The sequence below is a fragment of the Staurois parvus genome, unplaced genomic scaffold (genome assembly GCF_062004578.1).
Source record: "Staurois parvus isolate SC_StPar_1 unplaced genomic scaffold, SC_StPar_1.0 ptg000081l, whole genome shotgun sequence".
NCBI classification, from domain to species: domain Eukaryota; kingdom Metazoa; phylum Chordata; class Amphibia; order Anura; family Ranidae; genus Staurois; species Staurois parvus.
Genome location: NW_028317877.1, coordinates 13,065,681 through 13,092,790, shown reverse-complemented (window position 1 = coordinate 13,092,790; position 27,110 = coordinate 13,065,681). Strand labels below are relative to the sequence as shown.

Here is a 27,110-nt window from a genome sequence, read left to right as displayed (position 1 = left end):
TGTCTTCTAGGGAGGATGTATGGAGCAGATGATTTTTTGCCAGTTCTAACTTATGTCATTGCTCAGTGTGACATGCTGGAAATTGACACTGAAATTGAGTACATGATGGAGTTATTGGACCCAGCTCTACTGCACGGAGAAGGTAGGATTTGCTTTTAAACCTTTTTAATAAAGAAATCGTGTGAAAAGAGTTCTGCCCTATCATTAAAGTTGCAGTGTGTTAAAAGATTGTGCATGCTGCAGATTTTTCTTGCAATAAAGGACTCATTTACTGCACCCACCACAGTGAAGCACATGTGGGCTCTTCATCTTTCTGGTTTAGGAGTGGTATTGTATAAACAGACTTGTTATATACACCTGAGAAAGGAAAGGTCATCTCTCAGCAGTAACTCTTCCAGTGTATTTGAACTGTATGGGTTAATATACATGGAGGTTTTACATTTATTTGACTTGACTTTGCAGTGATTCCAAATGCCCACGTTAATGTTGCATTTACTGTCCCTATAAAAAGCTCACCTGGTTAAATATTGTCACGCAAGAGATCTTTTAAAAAGCTGGATTGCTTTAGAGTGCATTACTTGTATTTAAAAAAGGATCACAGAGACTGGATAAATCAACACTCATGATTGCTTCTTGTATTTAGCATGATGACCAATCCTGATCATTCTCAAAGATGTTTACTAAACCGCCTCCCATAAAGAAATGAGGGGCGCAAGGCAGTTCTCCCACTATGACCACGCGTGCGCTCCCCCGGGGGTGCGCATCACAGCAATCAGTGGAGCGCTGTGTCCCAGGGACACAGCGGATCACTGATCAATGGAAAGAGCTGAAGACGTCGGCTCTGTCATGTGATCAGCTGTGTCCAATCACAGCTGATCGCATGTAAAAAAGGAAATGCCGGTTATCTGCATTTCTCTCCTCATGAGCTGTCAAGCTGACAGCTTGTGAGGAGAGGAGAGCCGGTAATCGGCATTACTCAGAGGGGACATGTACACTGATCATCAGTGCCCTGATGATCAATGTGCCCTGATGATCAGTGTAGCCCCATCAGTGCCACCTGCCAGTGTCCATCAATGCCACTTGTCAGTGTCCATCAATGCCACCTGTCAGTGCTCATCAGTGCTTACCAGTGCACATCAGTGCCACATATCAGCTTACCTGATATAGTCAAATCTGATATATACACTATATATTTACACTAATAATGTACAGGGCCCTCTGAATCTTCCTGAATTCATTTGTATTGTAATTGTACTGTCTGGCCTTTTGTTGTAAAGTGCTGCGTAAACTGTTGACACTATGTAAATCCTGTATAATAATAACAATACTAAAATAAATCTGTCAGTATACTTAAATAAATGTAAATGGCCGGTACAGTTTGGCACCATTTGCTCAGAGTTACAGTTATTTTAGTGTGCTGCATAATAATACAGGTACAGGCTGTTAATGTGAATGTAGCCTAACAAAACATCAGGTTTAATGTTTTCTCTTTCATTTGAGTAGATCTATAAATTCTGATTTAAAATGGTAGTAAACTCTTTTTTTATACTTTTACCTACAGATAAATTAATAATAAAGCTTACCTGTAGGTAAAATGAGTATTTCCTATATGTGCACCGTCAAGGAGATATTCTAGTGAGCACCAGCCGGTGACATCACCAGCGTATGCGCTCTGAAGGAATGGCATACCCGCACACATGCATGGGACTGACATCATCATGGCTTGGTCAATCAAACGGCCAGAGCTCATGAACCTGGAAGGAAGACTGAGTGAAGAAGACAGCGCACCGCTGGAGGGCTTCTTTTTAACCACTTCCCATCTGGCCCATGTACATAAATGGGTGGACGGGAGCAGTGCAGAAGCGGGAGGTCGTTTATAAACGTCCTCCTGCATTCCCTTCCTGTGCGCGCTCCCTGTGAGCGGGCGTACCTCAATCCGGACACAGCGGAACAATGATCGCTGTACGGGACCTCTGCGTGAGGTCCCGATCATGTGATCACTGATTGGCCAATCAGTGATCACATGAATAGTAGTAAGCAAGATGTCACTTCCTGACAAAATTGCTTACTACTAGTGAAATCTGTGAATGATCACATGGTACAAGGCTATTCACAACAGCCTTGTACCATGTGACAAGCTGTGACTAATCACAGCTCTCACTGTATTTCTCAATGGCTGCAAAAATGCAGCCAGAAAGAAGGAGAAATGATTGCTTTTACAGCCTTTATGGGTGTAAACGTAATCAGTGTAAAAAAAGAACAAAAAATGTTCACCCCCCACAAGTAGTACAGTGTCAATATGGTGTCAATGGTGTTGAAGAAAAAAAATATAATAATATAAAAAAAAATAAAAATGTAAAACATTTTTTTAAAAATTACAATTTTTGGTTATAAACTAATTTGGGTTATTTTTTTTTTTTTTTACTAAAAGGAAATATTTTGGCCAAGATTTATGAAGAAGGAATATTTATTTGCAAAATTCTATAAGAAAAACACTTTTTTTTTTTCAAAATGTTTGGACTTTGTAATTTATATAGCAAAAAAATAAAAATCCCAGTGGTGAATAAATACCACCAAAATAAAGTTTTATCTGTTTAAAAAAAAATGCTAAAAAATTAATATGGGTACAGTGTTACATGACCACGCAATTGTCATTCAAAGTGTGATAGCACTGAAAGCTGAAAATTGGCCTGGACAGGAAGGGGGTGAAAGTGTCCGGACTTGAAGTGGTTAAGGTAAATCCTTCATAATTTGCTAGTATGTGATGCATACTAATACATTATGACATTACCTTACAGGGGATTCTTTAAAAAAAAATTTTTTTTTTCAAAGCTGCAGTTTACTACCGCTTTAAAACAAAACTTTACCCATAACAACTTGACAAAAAGTAATGTTCTTTAGCAGGGAACATACATTCCACATTAAAAATTATGCTACCAAAATGAATGTGTGCTGTAAATTGCCTCCAACATTGCTCCTGATTCTTCTGCCACTTTGCTTAAGCCCAGAGCCCCTGAGCAGCAGTAAATCTTTAGGTTTTCAGTAGATCGGCCTCTAGATTTTCAGCACAGAGCTACTGAGCATCTGCAGAGGAGGGTGAGATAAGTATTACTTGCAAATGGGGCCAGGCTGAAGTAATCTAGCAGGTCTTCATTTTCTGACTAACGTTCCACTTTAAAAGCCTTGGCAGTGTTAACTTGATAATGTTCAACATTTTTCAGTTTGGAAATAATGGCGCTTCTTTCTATCTCTGAGTGTCACACAATGGTGTTTAGGGGTAGGCAACCGCAACACTCCAGCTGTTGTAGAACTACAAGTTCCATGAGGCACTGCAAGACTGACAAGCACAACTCCCCAAGGCAGAGGCATGATGGGATTTGTAGTTGTAGCACAGCTGGAGTGCCAAGGCTGCCTACCCATGGTACTGTAACACCTAAAATATGGATATATAAACCATTGCATGATTCTGTACTGCTACCATGAAGAGAGAGGCTATGTAACTATGTTCTGTTTTTTTCTTGAAACCATGGAACATTATTCTCTACAGCTGATTTTTCCATTACAGAATTCCTATGTTATTATGGTCAAATTTAGCTAAATAGTTCCATCCTGTTGAGAGAGTGGTATGTCTTAGATAACCGGAGGGGACCTCCTCCCCCCTTCCTGAACTTGCCTACCCCATGCCTGCAAATAGAAACTGTGCTGTGACATGGTAAAAATATTTCACAGTACAGAGCCTGATAACCAGAGATAACGAACATAAAGAAGAGAGAAATTGGATATAAATACGTATAAAGGCAAAGCTCTTTTGAAGTAAGATAACAGGATAAGTAGACCTGCCAGACACTTAAAATACTTACAATGCTGAAGTCTCAGTTTAAAATAAGTTGTGATGTTGTTCCGAAAACATAACTTAAATTGAATAGTAGGCATCTCCATATACTGGCTCTTTGAGGTTGGTTTTAGAGATTCCTGAACAATCCCAAAACCCAGGGAAATCTGTTATGTTCAAGATACTCGTTACAAACTGTCTATATAATCCCCCACAAGAATGTGCTACCTGATTGGATACAAATTGAATGGACTGTTTGAATAGGCCCTTATGTTACATAGTTTTGGTAAATCTTGATTGTACAGTCAAACTTTAGGCCCCTTTCACCGATCAGCAGGATATCTGCTCACATTTAATAGAGCCTGCCTCTTTGGGCAGCCAGGAATAAACAGATTCCGCTGTCCGTTAACACTCAACTGCCTTCTGGTCCACCTAGGTGGAAAGGGGCAGATCCCCTTCCATGTTTTTCTTTCTTTAGCAGACTAGATCGGACTGGAGGTAGGTGGTGTGACGGACACGGCATCAGACCCCCAGCCCTTCTCACCAACTCGTGCCCAAAGGACTAGCCAATCTAAATCTGCGTTGTCACTTGCGTAACAATACCACGCTCAGCTGCACCCTGCACAAAGATTTTCCAGCTAATGGACCACAATCTATGTACCGCAGCCTGAGAGCGATTGTTACTGGGTCAGGTTAATTATGCAATTAACCCTTCACACTGCTACCACCGCCTTTTTGTACAGAGAAAGAGGAAACTCACCAATCTTAGCAATAACACTATGATGTTTGAATAAGCGTCTGTATACACACTGTCATCGCAGGCAGAGATATACAGAAGTTTAAAACACACAGTAGCGCTCTTCAGAGACAGGGATTCTTAGTTTGCAATAAAGAGCTTTAGAAACAGTTCAACACTTTTCATAAAATAAGATTTATTACTAAAAAGGTCAAAATGGTGCAATAAAAATATTTACAGAAAAAGATGTAGCCAATATATATATATAAATACAGAGAGCAATAACACAACAGAGAGATAACAGAAAGAAAGTTAGAGAGGTAGAATACTTGCCGTCAGCCTTGGTTTAAACAGCTTCAAGGGTCACAGCAAAAGGGTCCTTTTCTCCCAAAGTTGGTTCCTGATGTTAAAAAGGGAGAATTCTTCAACTTCAACTTACTTCTCCAAACCTGACATCTTTTTTTCTAGGAACTCAGCAGGGTGTCTTCTTACAGCAGAGACCCAATCGCCTCATTTGGGGAGGGGTGTTTTAGGTGGGGGACTCAGGCTAGAACCAAAATCCCTTATACCAGGGTCAATTCTATCCATGGGTAGGATGATCTGCAGAATGATATTCTGAACGTCCAGACATCAAATATGGCATAGTTCACTATTCCAGCTAGAACTATATGGCTTTCTGCTCTCCTGCATACGTAATCCAGGGGTGTAAGATATCAGATGACTCGCATTAAGCTGAGCTATTCGAATATGTGCTTTATTTTTATGTAATTAATTCCTACCTTAAGATATGAAATTATAGGGAAAAGTGGGTTTTAAATGTGAGGCCTGTTTTACGGCTACCTAGGAATGCGTTTGAAGCCCAGTGAAGGACTGGTTTATGGCTTTACCATTATCTCAGATTGAGAAGCTAACAGACACCCAGGCACCAGCTAATTTGGGATTTATAACCATGAAGCTGTCCCGCTGTGCCTGATTGCCTGTGCACTTCTGAACCCAGCACACAGGGACCACGTGTCACTCAACAGAAAGGGAGGGGGGAAGCTGATTTGGAGTAGAAATGATACAAGATGGAGGGCCTTTGGCAAAATGGAGGTTCACATCCATCTCTGTACGTACAAATGCTACACCTTGTACCGTGTGACCTCTGTGATCATTCACAGATTTCACTAGTAGTAAGCAATGATGTCAGAAGTGACATCTTGCTTACTACTATTCATGTGATCACTGATTGGCCAATCAGTGATCACATGATCGAGACCTCAAACAGAGGTCCCGTACAGTGGTCAGTGTTCTGCTGTGTCCTCCAGACACAGTGGGCACCAGATCGCGGTTGCCGCGCGCTCCCAGGGAGTTCATACAGTCAGGGAAGCGGGGAGGACGTTTATAACAGCCACCCACTCCTGCATTGCTCCCGTCCAACTGTTTATATACATGGGCCAGACTGGCAGTGGTTAAGCAAGTTTACAGATCCACCCTTTCCTTAATTCTAATGTTCTTTAACCACTTCCCGACCGGCCGTTGTATATAAACAGCCGGACGGTGGCACTGCAGGGTCGGGTGGCCGTCTATAAACGGCCTCCCCGCACCCTGCTTGTGCGCGCTCCCTGGGAGCGCGCAGCACCGCGATCCGGTGCCCGCTGTGTCCTCCGGACACAGTGAAACACCGATCGTCGGACGGGACCTCTGTACGAGGTCCCGATCATGTGATCACTGATTGGCCAATCAGTGATCACATGCAAAGTAGTAAGCAAGATGTCACTTCTGACATCATTGCTTACTATGTGTGAAATCTGTGAATGATCACAGAGGTCACATGGTACACGGCTATTCACAAAAGCCTTGTACCATGTGACAAGCTATGACCAATCACAGCTCACTCAGTTCTTTTCAATGAGTGCAAGAATGCAGACAGAGAGAAAGAGAAATGATTGCTTTTATATCCTATATGGGTGTAAAAGCAATCAGTGTAAAAAAAAAAAAAAATCTTCATCACCCCTCACAAGTAGTAGTGTCACCATGGTGACACTGTACTACTAGGGTGACAGTATGTAAAAAAATAAAAATAAAAATAAAAAATAATAATATAAAAAAATAAAATAAAAATGTAAAAAAAAATGTTTAAAAATTATAATTTTTGCTTATAAACTAATTTGGATTTTTTTTTTTTACTAAAAAGATAACGGAATAAATTTTGGCTAAGATTTATGATGAAATATTATTTATTTGCAAAATTTTATAAAAAAAACACTTTTTTTCAAATTTTTTGGACATTTCATTTACATAGCAAAAAAAATACAAATCCCAGTGGTGAATAAATACCACCAAAATAAAGCTTTATCTATCTCAAAAAAATGGTAAAAAATTCATTTGGGTACAGTGTTGCATGACCGCGCAATTGTCATTCAAAGTGTGATAGCGCTAAAAGCTGAAAATTGCCCTGGTCAGGAAGGGGGTAAAAGTGTCCGGTCTGGAAGTGGTTAAAGAAACACTGTCATCTTGTCTATGTGCTATATAGATATCATGAATTTAGGAAACATAGTATTGATCCAGCCATTTATGTAAAGCATTTAATGCACATAAATGCACTATTTCTTCAAATCGTACAAGTCAGCCATACATAATAGAAGCAGACTTGCCCCGTGACTTTGTAAATTCCAAGATGATCATATATGCGTCTGAGTTCACTAGGACCTTAGAGGGCACCAGGTGCTCATGAATTAGTGATATCACTACACCTACACTAATTTAACCATCAAAATTGCCGCCCCAAAGGCACATGGGTAACAGGTCTGTTCAAACTACAAAAAAAACTGTCATATTGTTCTTAGCTGTACATTTACATGGTATATTTGTATTCCCTTAGGAGGCTATTACTTGACAAGTGCATATGGAGCACTTTCCTTGATAAAGAACTTTCAGGAAGAGCAAGCAGCTCGACTGTTAAATTCAGAGACCAGAGACACATTAAAGCAATGGCACAAGAGAAGAACTGCAAACAGGACCATTCCATCCATTGATGACTTCCAGGTAATATTAACACCTCAGGCCCATTATATTAAACTGGAACTCCTCCAGCCATTGTTTAATTTGTTTCATCTCTGTTTGTGTCCCCGTTGTGATCATCAGAAGAGGAAGCACACAGCAATAACACCGGGTTTTCTTTTCACAGAATGGGCAAGGGTTAGAACCTCCTTTTTATGGTAGGATTTTTTGTAGTCTGAGCCTTTGTTGGGAAAACTCCTCTCATTTTCTGTTTATTCACCACCACGAAATGAGGAGAACTCTCCCATATAGGGACATAGATAACAATAGCAACAATAACCTAGCACATGTTCTAACCCTTCCCTACATTACACAACACCAAAAAAATGCGAAGATGGAATAGGAGATGGGAGAGTAAAGCTGCCCAAATATTTAACAATCTGATTTAACAATATCCTATAGATTTGCCAAAAACTCTGAAATTCAGGAGCTTACCTGATTTGATCTAAAGAGAATACATTATATCCCCACAATAATTAGATGTTGGTAAATTTGAATTAGATTTACGTCAAATTACAGTATGTACTGACAACTTTAGCAAGTTTAAAGTGATTGTAAAACTTCATTTTTTTAAATAAAAAACCAAACATGTCATACCTGGTCTGTGCCGTGGTTTTGCAGCCCCGATTCTCTTCTTCTGGGGTCCCCTGCCAGTGCTCCTGGCTCCAACTGTTCGGCGAGTGCCCCCATAGAAAGCTGCTTTCTGATCCCAAGCCACCTTGTCTGCGTCTATGGACACAGACAGCACAGCTCGTCACTGCCCTCCACTCCCTCATTACAGAATTTGATTGACAGCAGTGGGAAGCAATGTATCCTGCTGCTATCAATCTTGCCCTGTGAGGAGGGAGAGAGCCGCTGCTTTCATGCACGATGGTGGATTGAGAATGGGCTCAGGTAAGTATAAGGGGGGTGAAGGGTGGATCCTGTGAGACAGAGGGGGAGATTTACTAAAACGGGTGCACTCAAAATCTGGTGCAGCTATGCATGGTAGCTTGTCAGCTTCTAAATTCCGCTTGTTCAATTAAACTTTGGCAATAAAACTTGGAAGCTGATGCTTCATGCGAATTTTATGCAGAGCTGCACCAGATTTCCACGCTCTAGTTTTAGTAAATAACCTCAAGAAGGTTTTTTACCTTCTTAATGCATAGAATGCATTAAGGTGAAAAAACAAACAAAACAATTTTAGCATGCATTAAGTTAAAAAAAAAAAACAATTTTAGAATGCATTAAGTTAAAAAAAAAAAAACAATTTTAGCACGCATTAAGTTAAAAGAAAAAAAAACCTTATGCTGTAGAACCACTTTAAGAGCGCAGTCATTATATCATTTGTCATTTTTCCTGTTAATGATGTCCTGCATATTTAATAAATTATTGTTGATAAAATTGACAGATTAGTAAATTGATGTGCATTGATCAATACAACGTACTAATTTCAGTTGTCAGATGTCTTTGGTATGTAAAATTGTATCCATCCACTGCATAGAAATGATGTGTAGTTATGATATATGAACACAGCAAAACTGCTAGGCATCAATAAAAACAATAGCATCTATAGTTTGACTATTATATCTTGATAGCTAAAAAAAAGTGTGTATGCAATAAAATCTGCACTACCACTTCTGGGGCATGATACTTTACAGACCCTAACCACTCTAATAGATTCTTTGGCCATTTCTTGCGCACTTCAGTTTGGCCTGTCAGGCCTGTGCTGAAGCTGGAGGGAAAGAGGCAAGCAAGGACAGAGTTTTGCTTTACTCAGATATACAATATATTGAGGAGAATTGGGATATGAGATGGTGGTTGGATACAGTGCCATCTAATTATTTGGATGCCCCCTTAGTATTTGAACCTTAAAGAGAACCCTGCCATTTTGTTTTTATCTTGAGGGAACATCTGTCAGCCATACAATATGTGTATGGCAGTGTGATGGCTATGCAGAATTATGATCCTGGTCTAAATGTAATTCGGTGACGTTCTGTATTTTTTTTTCACGGTTACAGAATTATTTGAGAGTTGCCCTTCAAGAAGTAGATAATGGCTGTACCGGCAAGACACTAATTGTTAGGCCTTACACCACGACCGAAGATGTCTGCCAGATGTGCGCTCAGCGGTTTAACATCCAGGACCCTGAAAATTATGGTCTCTTCCTTTATATTGATGAAACTTGGCAGCAGCTCAGTGAAGACACATACCCACAGAAAATTAAAGCTGAACTTCACAGTCGACCAAACCTCCAAGTCTTTCATTTTGTATACAAACGCATCAATAACGACCCTCAAGGGCTCATCAACTATAATGATGACAACGATGAGAACGATGAAGATGCAGATTTCTGAGAGCCGTCACCTTGGCTAATTTGGCGCTCAGAATGGCAGTCCGTCAGAGTGATTGTAATCTAGGGGCAGAAAATTGCTTTGTTGGGCATTCTGTGTACTCTTTTACTCCTGTAAAAATGTATGTCAGAGGTCAGGATGTGAAGAAGTACTGACTGCATCGGGATGGGGTTTTCTCCAAGCCCAGAATATCACTTTGAGCTGTGGACTTACACAGAAAGAAGCAATCCCCTACCTAGAGGTCATGGCTTTTAGTCCCATGCCGTTGGCATTAGTATTTGATATTTCAAATTGAAAAGTAACAGTGTGAAGGACCATAAATCCTCTGTGCATCTTTTTTTATTTTATCAAACGGGTTTTTGTTTTTTGTTTTTTTTCACAGTTAAGTGTATGGGAGTAACTACAGCATTTGTCAGCACTGAAATTTTCTATAAAACACACATTGTAAGACTTGTCATACTTGTAAATTTCCAGAGTTGTGGATTAGGAATGATGTTCATTTTTTGTATTATGTATGCATCATGTACTTTTATAATTTACTTTTTTTATAAGCAGCTATTTTATTGTCAATCATATGGTAACATAAACATTTTTAGTGTTTAGGTTATGGTAAAATGGCTAAATATAATAAATTTGGTGTTATCACTAGACAAAACTAGCTGACATGGGTTCTATAACACCTTTTCAGTCTTTCGTGTCTTAATGCTTGGGACAAAACTTTACGTGCAAATTTATAGGCTAGTAGTGTTTATAAATACAAAGATGCCCATTGATTTACTTTTTTGAACTTTGTGTTTCTGCCTGAACTTGAAACACTGAAATTACCTATCATGTGCCAGCAAAATATTAATATTGCTTCCTTTGAAAGATTAAGGGTCCCTTCACATCTAGACAGTTATTCTTGTGTTTGGTCAGGCTCACTCTCTTTGCTGCCTTTCGCAGCTGATGTTAAAATAGAGCATTATTTCTTCACTCCAGAAAAGGTTCCAAAGCACTTGCTACCTATACAAAATGTTATTTCTTGAAACATCTCACAGGACAACAAAATAGGCCCTTCTAACAGCTGTTTCATGTGCAACACTACACTTGTTGTGTTGTGAAGGGGCCCTCAGACTGCTCTCCTTTTGCTCCAGCTTTTTTTACTCCAGATGTAAATCAACACAAGGAATGTAGTTACACTGCACAAGAATTCCACTTGGGTTCTAGTGTTTCTTTACTAGAATTCTCAAGAATTTCCAATTCAAAAATTGGCAGGCACCGGTGTCTATAGTATAGCTAGGTGTTCTGTAAATATAATATTGCTCTTGTACTTCCCTTGATTTGAAATTGCTAAAACATATTAAAATCAGCACAAGGGATATGACTTGCCTTCAGTAGGATGTGTCCCTTGTGCTGCTGGGTTCTCATTTCACTAAAATCTTCCTCTTCCCATGCCCCCCCCCCCCACCCCTGCCGCTGTAATATTTTGGCGTGGAGGGATTTATAGAAATAAGAGCTGTTACAGGCACTCATCAGGAGTGCTCAATTATGCCTGTCCTTTAAACTCAGTTGCTGCATTCATAGAAGTTGTTATTACAGTTTCCATGAATGAGACATGATCTATGAATGGAGGGTGAACAGATGATTGATAGGTCTATTCCCTCCATTCAGAAATTGTATTTTATTCATAGAAGCTGTAGTACCGTTTTCCATGAATGGAGGAGCTGGCCATAAAGAGCTGGTTGTCACACTTGATGACATCTCCTTTAGATCTAAAAATGCCTGAAGCACCCGAATATTGTAGGGGTGGGGGTGGCCATCAAAGAAGGAAGATTTCAGTGAAAGGAGGACACACCAGCACAACCCACCTCATTGAATGCAAGTCGTATCCTTTGTGCGGATTTTTTTTGTTCAAGGCAAACTTAAGCCAGCCATAGATGGTTTGAATCTCTGCCAGTTCAGCAGGGACTGGCTGAGATTCGATCCATGTATGCTAAGGCTGATGTTACCCAAATCAATCCACCAATAGACTTTGGTACAACCAGCATGTTGGATTTCTAGCATGTGATTATTGCCATCAGCTATAGCCGCTAGCAATAATCACTGTGTTCTCCTGGCAGGGACAGCTCCCCATGCCCCCACGCCAAGAGAACAAAATAGCTCTGCGGGAGGGATTCCCCCATCAACACTGATTGTGTTGATGGGGAAATCGAGCACCACGGGTTGCAGGAAAGAAAATCGCATCATCTATCCTGCCTTCGGCTTTAACATTGTTAATATCAGCACTACTGGGGGGTGGCCAGTGGTTTAGAAGCATGAGTTCATCAAAATCCCCATTTCAGATGTCAGACATATAATCATAGTATTACATATTCTTCTATATTCAGTCTTTCCTTGCGAAAAAAATAACTTCATTTGTTCATACAAAGCTTTTGCTGAGCCAAGACCATGTAAATAACACAATACTTAAATATATCTGTCTAATATAAGTATTATGGAGCAAGTTTTTCAATTGCTGTTTTAGGATAGAATCAAGCAATTCACATAGATTATTACACAGATTCATTTTGGTTTGCCTAGCTTAGTGGTTCTTGAACTTTTTGCTTTCAATACAGAGACAAATGAGTCATTTGTCCCTTGTATAATTATTATGAAAGTATTGGTCGGTCAGTTTGCTTAGAAGGCTGCCAGCTAGGTAAGGCAGGATGAAAGAAAGTAAATGCTGATTTCAGAGCAAAAGTAATATTTATGTGGATGTTGGGGAGCTTAGTTCCTCTACGTTAGCCATTCTCAGACCCAGGTTTTCTGCAGAGGATGATTGGGGGTTCCTTGAGCTGTGACTAAATGACCTCTGATCTAATGGTGCCTTGATAGTTTCAGGTCCATCACCACTTGGCAGAGCCAGAAGCATGACACCAATGACCTTTTTAGCTGACTAACCACCATTGTAAGAGCGACATTCTCCCACTGACCACCAAGATAAGGGGTATTTTCCTAATGACTCCCTAAGCAGGGAGTCCCTGATATCTGAAAATGATTCTAAGGTGTCTTCTGGGCTAAAAAAAAGTTGACAAAGTCTGCCCCTAATTATACATATTCCAATGAGCTCTGCAGTCTACTAAAGGGAAATTATAGTATATTTTTATTACATCTTGTGATGTTGCATGGGGCATGGCTATCAGCATTTTCACTGTAGCCAGCCAGTCAGGACCTGGCATTCCTATTTCAACCCACCATTTTATGGTATGGCAGGACTCCTCTGTGGCTGAAACCCTCCCACTGTGAGCTTCAATGTCTGGGAGGGGAAGACTGTGAGAAACACATAAAGGAGGATTTGGTTGAATTGGTGGTGGGGGAAAGGGGTTTTTTTTTCCTTTTGTTAGGGCTTGTGGATCACACTGTAACTGGATTTGGGATTTGTTTAGACCAGTAGTCTCCAAACTGTGGCCCTTTGCTTGTCTTTGTCTGGCCCTTGGGGCAGTATTCCACCAACTGACACCAATGTTGGAGCTCCATTGCCCCTACTGACACCATCAATGGGGTACTATTATTTTCATTGATAGCAACAATGGGGCACTATTCCTCCCGTTATACAGGGGCATTTTTGACTCCCACTGACCACAGTCCGGCCCTCCTAATGCCTGAAAGACAGTAAACTGGCCCTTTGCTTAAATAGTTTGGAGACCCCTGGTTTAGACTGTCACACAGGACCCTTTAAATATACTGTAAACTAAAAAACCAAACACCTTTCTTTTGGAAAACTTTAGATTCTCTTTGAGTTGGGAACTTTGATATCCTAGTATTGTGTATATGGAAAACACATTCCATACTATTTACTGTCAAATGATCTGTTATTTACTTTTTAAAACCAAATTCTTTCAAGACTTCAAATATGCTTGTAAGGGAAGGCTTGTGCCATATTTTTTTTTCCACTGTGCAAAATACAGTTACTTTTATTTCAGCTTTGGTTAATACAACACACTCTTTAAAGTATGCCAAAATATTATCTTTCGATGTCTAAGTATCTATTTAGTTGCTGGATATTTGCCATTTCCAGCACTTATTTGACAAGGCTGTTTGATGCAGTGCATCACAGTAATCTATATATATTATTTAAAAGTTGAAAAATACATAAAAAAAAGACTAGTTTTTCATTTTAGATACATGCATAGAGTTCTATGGCAGTTTCAGGCAAACTGTAAGGATTTCTTATTTTATCTATAGGTCAGTAATATGCATGTGGGTTAACATTTAATATATAAAGAATATCTCTTGCTGGCTCTAGAGTATCTCATTTACAGTATATGTTGTAGTAGACTTTGTATTTTTACTGCATATAACACAAATTGTCATTGACAATTTCTGCTTTATGAGATTGTTTGATTTGTATTTTCATAATGTTTTTAGAAGGTTGATCGTGTATGTGTTTTTGTATCTTTGCTGTCAAAAGGAGTCTGTTACATGCCGTGTCTACCTTTTGCAGGAAAGATGGAGAAGTAAAAGAGAGGATATGTGCAAGTGAAGGATGGCGATAGGGCAGTGGACTACGAATGTGTTGCTCCATTGCAAACTACTGCTTATTCCAAACATTGAAATCCTTTTTATCCAAACTGATAATACCATAAAACTGATAACAAAATAAAACTGATAATAAATAATATAAACTATGTTGCCCATTTATACAGGGATATGCATTGAATGACACTGAAATTCAGTTTTTTGTATTTGCTTAATTTTTAGATAATTGTTCCATTTGATCATGACTGTAATAGAAAAAAACAACCCGTAAAAATGTTCAACCTATCTACTTGATAATGTCAATTGTCCATGTTCTGGCACATTGAAGTGATTTAATGTGATCTACAGAATCTTTTGTATATTACAATTGGGTCGTGTGAGTAATTTAAGGCTGGGGTCATAGCAGGGGGTTTTACTGTAGATTAGCACTATGCGCAGTATTGCAACATACCGGGGTGCTGCCATTCATTCTAAATGCCACCCCAATGTGTATACAGTGAACCCTAATGCACCTGTCCTATAATGCACCACAATGCAGATATTTTAAAGTAGAACTATAGGCAAAACCTTTTTTTTTCTTTCATTTTGGATAGAGTAGGAGAGATGTATAATCCCTGATAGTTTTATTTTCTACCATCTGTGTCCCATTGGGGAAGTGAGATGAATTCACCATTGGGGAAGTGAGATGAATTCCCTACAAATTAAAGGAGTTCCTTGGGGACCCTCAGGTCACCAGAATTAGTGTGTCCATTGGAAAATTTCCCCTCCCCTACTTTTTTTAGGACTAACCAAAATTTGGGTTTTCTTTTACTTTCACTTTTGATGATAATGATAAACAAGATAATTAGAGACGGTAAATCCCCCTAACAGGGACACAGACTGAAATAAAAACCTAATAGGTGTTCTAATCCATCTCCACTCTATCCAAATGTAAAAAATAAAAAAGAGTTTTACTTTTAGTTATACTTTAATGGTCTGTTGACTTTGTTGCACTGTGTTGCCTAAAATATCGCAGGGACAGTTTTTGTATTTTGAACCATGTTGAATGCACATTCAAACTGAATGCAATGCACCTCAACTCACGGAAACAAACGTTGCTGTGTGAAGATATGTGAATGGACTGTAATATTTTACCCCCCCCCCCATGATAAGTTTATCTTTTTAGAGCAGAAAGAAATAACATTTTGATGTCAGAATGTGTTACAAAATTGTAGACCTGTTAAAATAATGTACTTTGTACAATGTGTGGCCGTTTCTATAATTATGTTTCTGTAGAGCAATGTCTTGAAAAATACTATTGACATGATGAAGAATTTTAAATACAGTAATACAGTAGTTTGTCTTTTCTTCCAAAATGTAGAAAAATTACTGTTTCGAGATGTCATAAAACATAATTTTTAGAAAATCTGTGATTAAAATAAAAAATAAAAAAAATAGTTGTAGGTGTAGAGTTCACAGGAGGGATTAGGAGGAGCTGCAGGTATGTACATACCTGCAACAATTTTTTGTTTTATTGGCAGGGTCTCTTCAAGTGAAAAGTGAACCCCCCATCCAGTGGAATGATGGTGGCTGGTGGTGTAGTGTCCCTTGTGTCACCGATGCTCGTAGCACTGTATAGGTATTCATATTGCAGGACTTTGCTATCAACAACTCCCCCTGATTATTAAGAGACTACAGACTGCCACTCTTGCAAATTTACCAGTTGGGGGTCCAAATCTCCATTTATGTTTTGGCTAATCCACAAGAATATGTTTATTTTGAGTTTAAAAAGTCTACAGTTTGTACTGCTGACTTCAATAAAAATGTGCTCACGTTCCAGTCAAAAATAATTTCTGGTCCAAACTGCTGGGGATAAAAATATTGAGTCTGTCTGGTGATAGAAGATAGTGGCATTGTCTTATTTTTATGTACATGTTATATTAAAAAAATTAACTCTGATATAAAAGTGATTTTTCTGTAATTTTTAGTAATTAATAATACTAACAAAGCCCCTTCCTTCTTGTACCCATGTATTTCAATCATGTATCTTTTGTTAACATTGACTCTGGCCTAAATGCTTATTCATGAATGTGTAAAGAACGATGGGTTGGTTTAAATTAGTATTTAAAGTATACGTAAACCCAGTCGCTAAGTTTTAACTTTTTTTTGTCATTTTAATAATCCTTTTCAGTATTTCTAAATCTGCATCTTTCAATAGAAAGAATGTCTTCTGTTCAGGCATTTCCTGTTATTGGGTGACAACATTCTGTCCCAGCCCGTTAATAGCGTTCCTGCGTTGTCAACCTGTTACATGCTCTCGCAGTGGACACCACAATCAGCTGTGGTGACGCACATTGAACAAGCATGATACATTGTTGTCACTGTCCGGAAACCCACCGGAGCAATGGCATGCACCCATCACTGGAGTATATACATGAGGCTGCAGGAGATTAGCAGCACCAAGATATAACAAAGGAGTTAAAATAGTGAAAACAACTAGTTTATTAGAAAAAAAACCATGGCAGTAGTTTCATAATAGATTAAGGAGAGGGCTGAAATTGCTGTCAGTTTTTGGGGGGTTTTTTGCAGTTAGAGTTTCATTGGGGAGATTTCCCGTCACTTTCTGTACTGTGGATACAACAGGAAATGAGAAGATATGTTAGCAGAATTAAGAAATTACCCTCTTAGACAGTTGTCACAGAGGGGTTTATTTACTAAAGCTGGAGAGTCCAAAATCAGACTCCCTTCTGCATAGAAACCAATCAGCTTCCAGGTTTCATTGCCAAAGCTTCATTGAACAAGCTGAGGTTAGAAGCTGATTGGTTTCTATGCAGAAGGGAGTCTGATTTTGGACTCTCCAGCTTTAGTAAATAAACCCCAGAGAGTCCCCACTGGAAGGTTTCCCCTCCTATTCTTGTTTTGGTGACAACATGTTGGATTCGCCCTTACTTTTATTCAGGACAATAAGAGTGAATCTTCATAATGGGGGACACAGTCAGCAATAAACACCTGACAGTGGTCTGACCCCTCAATATTCTATCCAAAATCTGAAAAAAAAATGCCTTTAGTGATATTGTAATAAAATACTGCACCAGGTAAACTATATTAAGTGAAATCATCACATGCACAGGTTTGGAACGTATTGGTGAAATAAGCTTTAGATTTTAAAGGGCAGAAAAGCATTTTCGTAACTCCCAATTTTGGTAATTAGGAGAGCAGTATGTGCAAAGCGAATTAGAATAATTAAGGGTTGGTAATGGGTACCTAGATGCAGCCCTTCGAAATGTTCTGTTGTGCCAGCACTGAAAGGGATTCTGGAAGGTATTGAGAGAAGTCAGGCAAGGTCTTTTATAAGAGAAGCGGCAGATGATAAGAAGGATGTAGTAAGTGATACGTATTTGTAATATAGGTTTGTAACAGTACTGTACTGGTCTGCTGGTCCAGACATCTCACACAATGTATTGGAAGAGAATTTGAAAGAAATCTTGAGATGGGTTTGCTGGAACATACCCGAAATTTTAGTTAGATTGTGCAAGATACGTATATGATATCATAAAACACTAATTATTTATAGTCATTTGTTATGTAGGTTGCTTTTAGGATAAAAGGAAAAATGGAAAAAATATAAGGAAATATTTGTGTATTCAATGCAAAGCATAAAGTTATGTTTCAATCTGTATCAGGTGAAAGGTGACTTGTAAAATTGGTCAGCTTTGCGTAAAGTAGATGAGCCTTCCTGCGTTTAACTGTACCTTGTGACATTTATGTATTTTGCACATAATAAATGGTATTGTGGTTTTGGTTAAGACTCTAGTGTTTCTTTTATAATAAACTTTTTTGGAAGCAAACAACTGTATATTAACCACTTGCCCTCAAGGGGGTTTACCCCCACTTCTCAACCAGGCCATTTTTTGCGATATGGCGCTGCGTTACTTTAACTGACAATTGCGAGGTCATGCAACGCTGCACCCAAATGATATTTTTGTCCTTTTTTTCCCACAAATAGCTTTCTTTCGGAGGTATTTGATCACGTCTGTGGTTTTAATTTTTGCGCTATAAACAAAAAAGGACCAACAATTTTGAAAAAAAACACAATATTTTTGACTTCTTGCTATAAAACATATCCAGTAAAAAAAATTTAAAAATCATATTTCATCATAAATTTAGGCCAAAATGTATTCTGCTACATGTCATTGCCAAAAAAAAAAATCCCAATACATGTAAATTAATTGGTTTACTTGAAAGTTATAGCAGCTACAAATGGCGGTATATAAATTGGAATTATTTTTTTTTTATACTAGTAATGGCAGCGATCGGCGACTTATAGCGGGACTGAAGCGGGCATTCTGACACTGGGTGGGAACTGACTGCCACTGACATCCCCAGTGACACTAATACCGTGATCAGTGCTAATAAAAGGCACTGACTGCACTAATGACACTGGGCAGGAAGGGGTTAACATCTGGGGCGATCAAAGGGTTAACTGTGTGCTGTGTGTGTTTGACGTGCTGTATGCTGTTTTACTATGGAAACATGCTGTTTTGTATTTTTCTGCTATGCAGAGAAATACAAAGCAGCATGTCCTTGTTGACAGGAGAGAGACCTGTGTTGTTTACACACAGGTCTCTCCCCTGTCAGCTTTCGCCAATGATCGCCGAGTGCCTGCTTGGACCCGGTGACTGATATCCCTTGCTGCCAATTAGCGGCGTGAGTAGGGCGGTGCATGCGCATCCTACCCAGAAGTGCAAATCATATATACGTGATTTTGTGCAGCCCTACCATCCTGTAGCAGTACTTCTACTCAGCGGTGTATTTACCGCGAGCCACACAAGGCATTTGCCTAGGGCGGCAATTTTAGGGGGGCGGCACTGCCCCCCAGAAGAAGGGACCTGGTGAGCAGCGGTGGACTGACCCATGCAGGGCCGCCATATGAGGGGTACCACCAGTACTGCAGTAAGTGGCCCAGACAGCAGGAGGATCGGTGTGGTGGGGGAGAGCAGTTGCAGAACGATGCCCTGTGTATTTCTCCCTCCAGCAGCAGAAACCCAGTTTCTCCCCCTCTCCCTCCCGCCGTTTTTTTGCTGCTGGAGGGAGAGACAGACCTGGCTGGATCAAGGGGGTGCCCTGGTTTTCCTGAGGTGCCGCTGTGCTCCTTCCCCCACCTGCACTTAGAGCTGTGACCAGGGGAAAGCCTGGAGCAGGGAGAGGAGATGTGGCAGAGAGGAAAGAGCCAGGAGGCGGTGAGCTGTGTTGTGTTCTCTGGGCTCTCCTTCCTGTCATCCATGCAGCACATGAAACAGGATCAAGGATAGATTGTATGGAACTGCTTGCACACACAGTATGATTACCACCCCCTACCCACATTTCCTGCTGCCCGGAGATCAGCAGCCCTTAGAGGAGGTAGGGTGTGGTAATCATACTGTGTGTGTGCGCAGTCCCATACGATCTATCATGTGCTGCATTGACGACAGGAGGGAGAGCCCAGAGAACACAACATAGCTCACCTCCTCCTGGCTCTTTCCTCTCCACTTTTTCTAGGAAGTGTCATGTGGATTTTGGGAAGGGGGGGTGATATTAGCTAGAAGGAATAGGGGGAATATGTGCTAGTAGGGGACATAGAGAAGAGGGGGAAAGAGAAGAGAGTGAGAGAAAGAGGGGGAGAGATGGAGAAGACAGTGGGAAGAGAATCATATACACACACTCATTGAATTCTCTTGTTCTCTCAATGGGGGAGGGGGGGGGGGGCGGCACACAATTTTTGTGTTGCCTAGGGCAGCACAAAACATAAATACACCACTGCTTCTACTACAGGGCAGAGGGCAAGCGGTTAAAGAGGATCGTCAGTCGCTAGAATAAGAAAATAAAGGTTAGCAGTTACAAACATTTTATCTGCTGCCTATTAATAAAAGGACACTTACCTGTCCAGGGATTCAACATCGTTCTCACCCAGGCCGTTTCTTAGATGATTTTTTGGGTCCTCCGTGCCTGCATGAGAACTTCCAGCGGAATCACCTAGGTGATTCCAACAGAGGTGGGAGTAGGTACCTGCCAAAACTGTCCCCCCCCCCAAATAACTTGCCAATAATGTTGGGGGGGGGGTGATTCTTAAAAGCGGAGCTTCCTGCTTAGGGTGATCTGGTGGAGTAAATTGTCAAGTGAAATAGCCCTAATAATGGATTTCTTTTATTTGTATATTTATTTGTTTTATATCTGTTCGATAAGTGCAAATGTACCTTGTGATACTGCCAGAAATCCATTGAGCGGATCATTTCCTGTGCTTGTTACCTCATCCACAACAGTAAAATCAGTCTGTATTTCCAGTAAAGCATGCTTGATAAGCTCACTGTGGAACCTACGGAGTTAATCCTCCGCATTGTGTAAAAAGGCTGTTTGATCCTGTCTTCTCTGATCCTCCCCTCGTTCTACTGTCCCCAATACATCTGCTGATAATACAGAGATCTAGGAATCACTCTGCCCATGCTCAATTTAGTGTGTATTGCTAGATTTTTTTTTTCTTGGGCGAGTGCATGTGATCAGCACAGGGTCAATCAGCTCTGTCCAAAGAGAGGGTCAGGGGTTATGCAGCCTCATAGGACAGTCAGAGCAGAATGAAAACTCCTACAAGATTTAGCAGTGCTTGGACAGACACTGCTAGAAGTCACGAGACTGCTATATGCTGCTGATGAGAAAAGGTATTTAGCAGTTTATATTTACAAAATGATTGCATTTCCATGTTCTGTGTACTGTGGCAGACCAGATATAGTGAATTCAGGGTTCTGTGTTTAGTAATACTTTAAGTTAGCATTGTTCCTTCTGTGAATTACTTAAAGCGGAGTTCCACTCACACTGTAATAAAAGTAAGTCAGCAGCTACAAAAACTGTAGCTGCTGACTTTTATAAAACAGCCATTCACGTGTCCCATGATTCCGCGGTGTCCTCCCAGTAGCCCGTTTCATCGGCCATCCTGTATTCCAGGCGCAACATCTTCAGTGTGGGCACCTGGCGGTGACAGCTTGCGGCTTCACAGCCGGGTGCCCACTGCACATGTGCAAGTAGCGTTGCGCTTCCTGAATGGCCCCGTAGTCTTCTGGGACCTGTCACGTGTCCCAGAAGACTACGGGGAGGGAGGGAGGACAGCTTCCGATTGCCTAAGAGATTGCAGCAAAAGTGGGAGCAGGTACCTGTCCATTTCGGGTACCCGCTCCCCAAAGGTGCCAATCCTTAATGGTGAGCGGATGACCAGTCTTTAAAGCAGAACTTCTCCTTTTGGGTGGAACTCTGCTTTATTTAACACATCCCCTTATTTTATGGAGTTGTGGAGGGGGGAGGTATTTGTAGTCTTAATACATTTCTTGTCAATTGGTGACTACACTGCTCCTCTACAGATACAGTATGGTGAATGAGCAACTGGACAAACAAGTCACTATCTGGGGAATACTTCCCAATTGCATGGATAAATGACAAGATCAAAATGTTTCCATGTGATTTGCCTCTATGACTTCAGCATTTATTCCTCATTACATTTCCTAGGAACAAGGTGCCAGAAGGTTTGCTGTGTCTCTCAGCACAGTCTCAAGAGTATGGAGGAGATTCCAGGAGACAGACAGTTATTCTAGGAGAGCTGGACAGGGCTGTAGAAGGTCCTTAACCCATCAGCAGAACAGGTATCTGCTCCTTTGTGCAAGGAGGAACAGGATGAGTACTGGCAGAGTCCTACATAATGACCTTCAGCAGGCCACTGGTGTGAATGTCTCTGACCAAACAATCAGGAACAGACTTCATGAGGGTGGTCAGAGGGCCTGACATCCTCTAGTGGGTGCTCACTGCCTGGCACCATAGAGCTTGATTGGCATTTGCCATTATACACCAGAATTGGCAGGTCCGCCACTGGCGCCCTGTGCTTTTCACAGATGAGAGCAGGTTCACATGTGACAGACATGAAAGGGTCTGGAGAAGCCGTGGAGAAAGTTATGCTGCCTGTAACATCGTTCAGCATGACCATTTTGGTGGTGGGACAGTGATGGTCTGGGGAGGCATATCCATGGAGGGACACACAGACCTCTACAGACTAGACAACGGCACCCTGACTGCCATTAGGTATCGGGATGAAATCCTTGGACCCATTGTCAGGCCCTACGCTGGTGCAGTGGGTCCTGAGTTCCTCCTGGTTCATGACAATGCCCGGCCTCATGTGGTGAGACTATGCAGGCAGTTCCTGGAGGATGAAGGAATTGATACCATTGAATGGCCCCCACACTCGCCTGAAATCCAATAAAACACCTCTGGGATATCAAGTTTCTATCCAGCCGATGCTGCCAGGTTGTACCTCAGACTGTCCAGGAGCTCAGTGATGCCCTGGTCCAGATCTGGGAGGAAATACCCCAGGACACCATCCATCATCTCATTAGGAGCATGCCCCAACATTGTCAGGCATGCATACAAGCACATGGGGCCATACAAACTACTGAGGACCATTTTGAGCTACTGCAATGAAATTTCAGCAAAATGGACTAGCCTGCTGCATCATTTTTTCACTTTGATTTTTGGGTGTCTTTGAATTCAGTCCTCTGCAGGTTGATCATTTTAATTTCCATCAAACGATGGGGCATCCTTACATTCCTAACACATTACCCAGTCTATATCAGTATAAATATCCAACATGAGATTTTTCCCCATTGAGATCTGATGTGTGTTCAAAGTGTTCCTTTCATTTTTGTGAGCAATGTATATTTGGTCTCAACATGATTGCCAGGCTTAAGAACATTTAATTTGGAGGTTTTTCTCATTGGTAGGTCATGGTAATAGCATAAAATCATACAGCCAAAGTTTTGGTACATATACATTACCAGTTACCACCAAGAGAAAGCCCACAATCTTACTAACATTTGACAACGTTACAGAACTGGGCTCAGGCATAAGGATTTTTTTTGATCTTGGTTATTAAGGGGTTATCATGCTAAGTAAATATCAATCTTTTTAAGTCTGCTGCATTTAATAAAATGAAACCAGTTTATCCTGCCATGAAGGTCTCTGCCCAGAAACTTTCTGGTGTGACTACACTATTTCCCTGTCTCCCAATTTCTTTCCTGGGTTGCCACTCTGTCCTTTGTGCTTCCAGTGGAACATTTAAGCAGCCATTCAAACGCCTATTGCACAAGCATGTTCATCATCAGAGAACCCGCTCTGACCAGTGACAGGTAGAGGCTGGACTGAGATGCAACAGAACATGACAAACGTTAAAACGCTTTTGTTTTCTGTTTTTTTTTTTAAGAAAAAAAATAAAATGTCATCCAGTTCAGGTTTTTGTTTAGTATTTATTTTAATACATAAAGTGAATGAATGCATGCTGATTTGTCCTGATTGCTGCTCTTGGGTGCCCTGAAAAGACAAAGTGACAATGTTTCTTTATGAAAAAAAAATATTACTTTAGGACAGTTTTTGCTTTTATAAAAGTTGGTTTCTTCTTTTCTTACCACGCGCTACCACCTAGTGGCTATATAGCAAAACTACATCTTCCAAAGAAGAAGGAAGTTATTATAGGTATTTTATCCTCCTAATACCAAGGTTTTTTTTTTTTAGAACACAAGTTTGTGAAAGCCAGTTTTTGTAACATAACCAGTAATTAATCCTGAGGCCTAAACATTAAGGTAAGATTAAATCCTCAATTTCAGCAGCTAATTTAATCCCTTACTTGGTATACAGACTCTTTATCTTTTAATCCTTGCCATTGTTCCAGTTTAGGCTGATACCATGACCGCTGGCCCAGGTTTCCTGTTTCAGGGTGTCTCCTTTTTTTGCAGTACCCTATGGAGCCACCCTTGCATGCAAGGACTGGTGTTGTTTATCCCTACTGTTAGGGATCCGGGTATGACCAGAAATGTGTGGACTGACACAGGGAAGTAGCAGGCTTCAGGAACACAGGCGTAGTCAGGGCTGGAGAGGTGGAATCGTCAGGCAGGCCATTAGGTGCTGTCAGGCACCACCCGGCGGGATCTCTAGTACCCACAGAACGGGATTCCCCAGGGCGTGGAGTCTAAGCCCCAGTCTGCCTTTTCACCAGAGCCCCTGATGGTGGGGATGGACTTGGCGCAGGACTGAGACCAGGTCGCGGCCCCTGAGTGCACCCAACTGTGGTAGAGGGGTCCGCCAAGGGTATGTACCGTGGGAAAGCCTGACGTGAAGAGGCTGGCAGACCTGGTAACAGGGACAGATCCGTGCGGGATGGATGGATCGTCTGGGTAGTGTCAGGTGTAGTCAGGCAGGCCAGGTCAGCAACGTGTGGGCAGCGAGGTACCGAGGAGCAGGCAGAGAATAGTCAGGGTCACAAGTCGGGTTCAGTAACTCACGGGCAGCGCGGTACAGAGGATCAGGCAGAAGGATGGTCAGGCAAGCCAGGGATCAAGCAGGAGAAGTCAGCAGAGGTCAGGATCAGGCAGGGTCGGCAACAAATGAGATAGTCAGTAGAACAGGAACACAGGATACCAGGTACAGGGGCTCATGGGAAACAATAGACCAAGGCACTGATCACAGGCCTGGTCCTGCTCAAATACACCTCCTGCAATCAGCTTCAGCTGATGGCTGACTGCAGGAGTGAGCTTCTGCTTGCTGAGAGCACCCGCTGGCCAGCCCTGGTACTGCAGCCCACAAGGCAGGTGCGTCCCACCACTATTGGTGAGTCCATTCCTGACACCATGTGGAGAGGCTGTGTTGGACTGTGCTCTGCTAAGCCCCAGGTAGGCCCGAGAAGCCTGGGGCTAAAGTGCCCTGCCCAGCCCGGGCAGGATGGCGGATCCTGGGCCTGGGTCCAGCGAGGAGAAGGCCCTGGAGGGGCCTAGTACCGGCCTCTCTTTTCCACCAGTAGAGGACCTGGGAACGGCCCCTAGGAAGAGGGAAGTTTACTCTGCCTACCGGGACCGTGTGGCCGCTCGGGCCAGGTTAGTAGAGAAGGAGGAAGCCAAGCTCCAGAAACTGACTCTCGAGCTAAAGAAGCTCCGGTCATCTTACGACTGGGTATGGTCTACAAAGCGGCAGGCCATGAAACCAAGCCTGCAGGCGCTGGAATTACGTGTGTCCCAGCAGGGGAGGTATGTGGCGACGCTGCAGCGCAAGAGCGGCGTCCTAAGTGAAAAGTATCTGAATGAAGCGAGATTTAAGGCTGCAAGAAGCTGCAGAGTTGCGGCGATGCGGGGTCCGGTGGAGGAGGCCTCCTCGGTGGAGGAATTGTCGGGGGAGTTGCCGGTGGAAGGTGAGCAGGAGCAGGGGCAGGCTGAGCCCGCAGCACCCTCAGAGAAAATGGTGCCTAAAATGGAAGACAGCGTGGTCGCAGGATCATCAGAGTCCCTCCCCCCTGGGCAGCTGCCTGTGGATTGGGGGACCCAGGTGGAGGAGGCAGAGATGGTGGGCGGATTGCGGTTCCTGGCAGAGGCGGTTGCGGAGCTGCGTGGAGCCGACTTCAGGTTTACGTCCGAGGACTCGGAGGAAGAAGCTGAAAGTGATGTCATCCCCCGCAAGCCGGCTAAGCCGGTGGTGAAAGAGCATGTCTTTGTCATGCTGCAACGCATCCCCAAGGACGTGTTGGCAAAGGCAGGGGAGCCACTGTCTGTACAGAAGGAGAAGGACTCTGCTGAGTGTGTTGGTGAGATGGTTGTGGACACTGGGGTAGCGGGTATAATGCCTGCAAATTTGTCTGAGGTGCAGGTTAGCCCTAAAGTTCTGGCTAAGGGTGTTTCCCCTCCGTTGGTGGTCCCACTAGGCCCTGCCCCTTTGGGGGGCATGGTGGCCTCTTGTGTGCAACCAGAAGGTCACCCGGTTTCTCCTCAAGGGGCTCCAGGTTTTCAGGTCCAGGCTCCTGCGGGTCAGGCTCAAGTGGGTTCTCCTGCTGGTATGGGTGGTCCTCAGCCCCGGGCTCCCCCAGGTCCTGGCTCATCTGCGTCTGCCCCTTCAGTTGCTGCTGCTGGTGTGGCAGCTTCCCCTGGTCATGCCCCCTTGGTGTTGAGTGCCCCTGGGGCTAGATCAGGGCTCAGTTACTCCGCTGCAGTTAGGGGAGGTCAGGGGTCAGTGGGATCGGCCCGGGCAAGGGCAGGTAACCTACCCACTTCCGCTGCAAGGCGAAATGTTGTTCAGCTCAAATGGTCAGGGGAGGGCCCCCCCCTTAGCAGGAGAGAGGTCATAGACCTCTGTTGTTCCCCCTTGTGTGCCGGTTCCTCCTCCCAGGAGTAAGAAACAGCTGAGGGAGGCTGCTAAAGGGGCCGGGATGGTTGAGGCTAGGTCTAGTCCCTCAGTGTCTGCTCCCCCCGTGCTCTTGCTGCTGCGGCGGAGTGGGAAGCCCGGTAGGGAGTCCCGGGAGTCCCAGGGTTCTGCTCCAGCGGGGGCTCAGGTGGAGGAGGGGTGGTCCCTGGTGGGTAGGCGGAGTAAGCCAGTTTTGTCCTCAGCGGGGTCGGTGTCCTCTTTAGAGGTGGGGGATGTGGCCCTGGGGAATAGGTTTGGGGCTTTGTCAGGGGAGGAGGAGGGGTCAGGTGATCCCGCTTCCCCGATGGAGGACGAGGATGCTGGGGGGTCTCTTAAGAGAGTGAGGGACCCTGCCAAGAAAGTCAAGAGGAGGATTAAGAAACGTCCCTCTCAATTATCTTAATGGCAGTTCCCGCTCCGATAAAGGTGGCAACTATTAATGTTGCCAGCCTGAAGTCTGTAA

General features: G+C 42.5%; 1 protein-coding gene across 3 annotated transcripts in view; it reads left to right on the top strand.

Moving 5' to 3' along the window:
- RIN2 (Ras and Rab interactor 2) overlaps window positions 1-18,225 on the top strand; it is a 272,461-nt gene extending 254,236 nt beyond the window's left edge. For all 3 annotated transcript variants that reach the window (XM_089669793.1, XM_089669794.1, XM_089669795.1), the window contains 3 exons: window positions 11-142; window positions 7,432-7,595; window positions 9,611-18,225. In XM_089669793.1, coding sequence (XP_089525919.1) covers window positions 11-142; window positions 7,432-7,595; window positions 9,611-9,946 — 632 coding nt within the window. In that variant the 3' untranslated portion in view covers window positions 9,947-18,225. The remainder of the gene's footprint in view (window positions 1-10; window positions 143-7,431; window positions 7,596-9,610) is intronic.
- The last annotated feature ends 8,885 nt before the right edge of the window (window positions 18,226-27,110 follow it).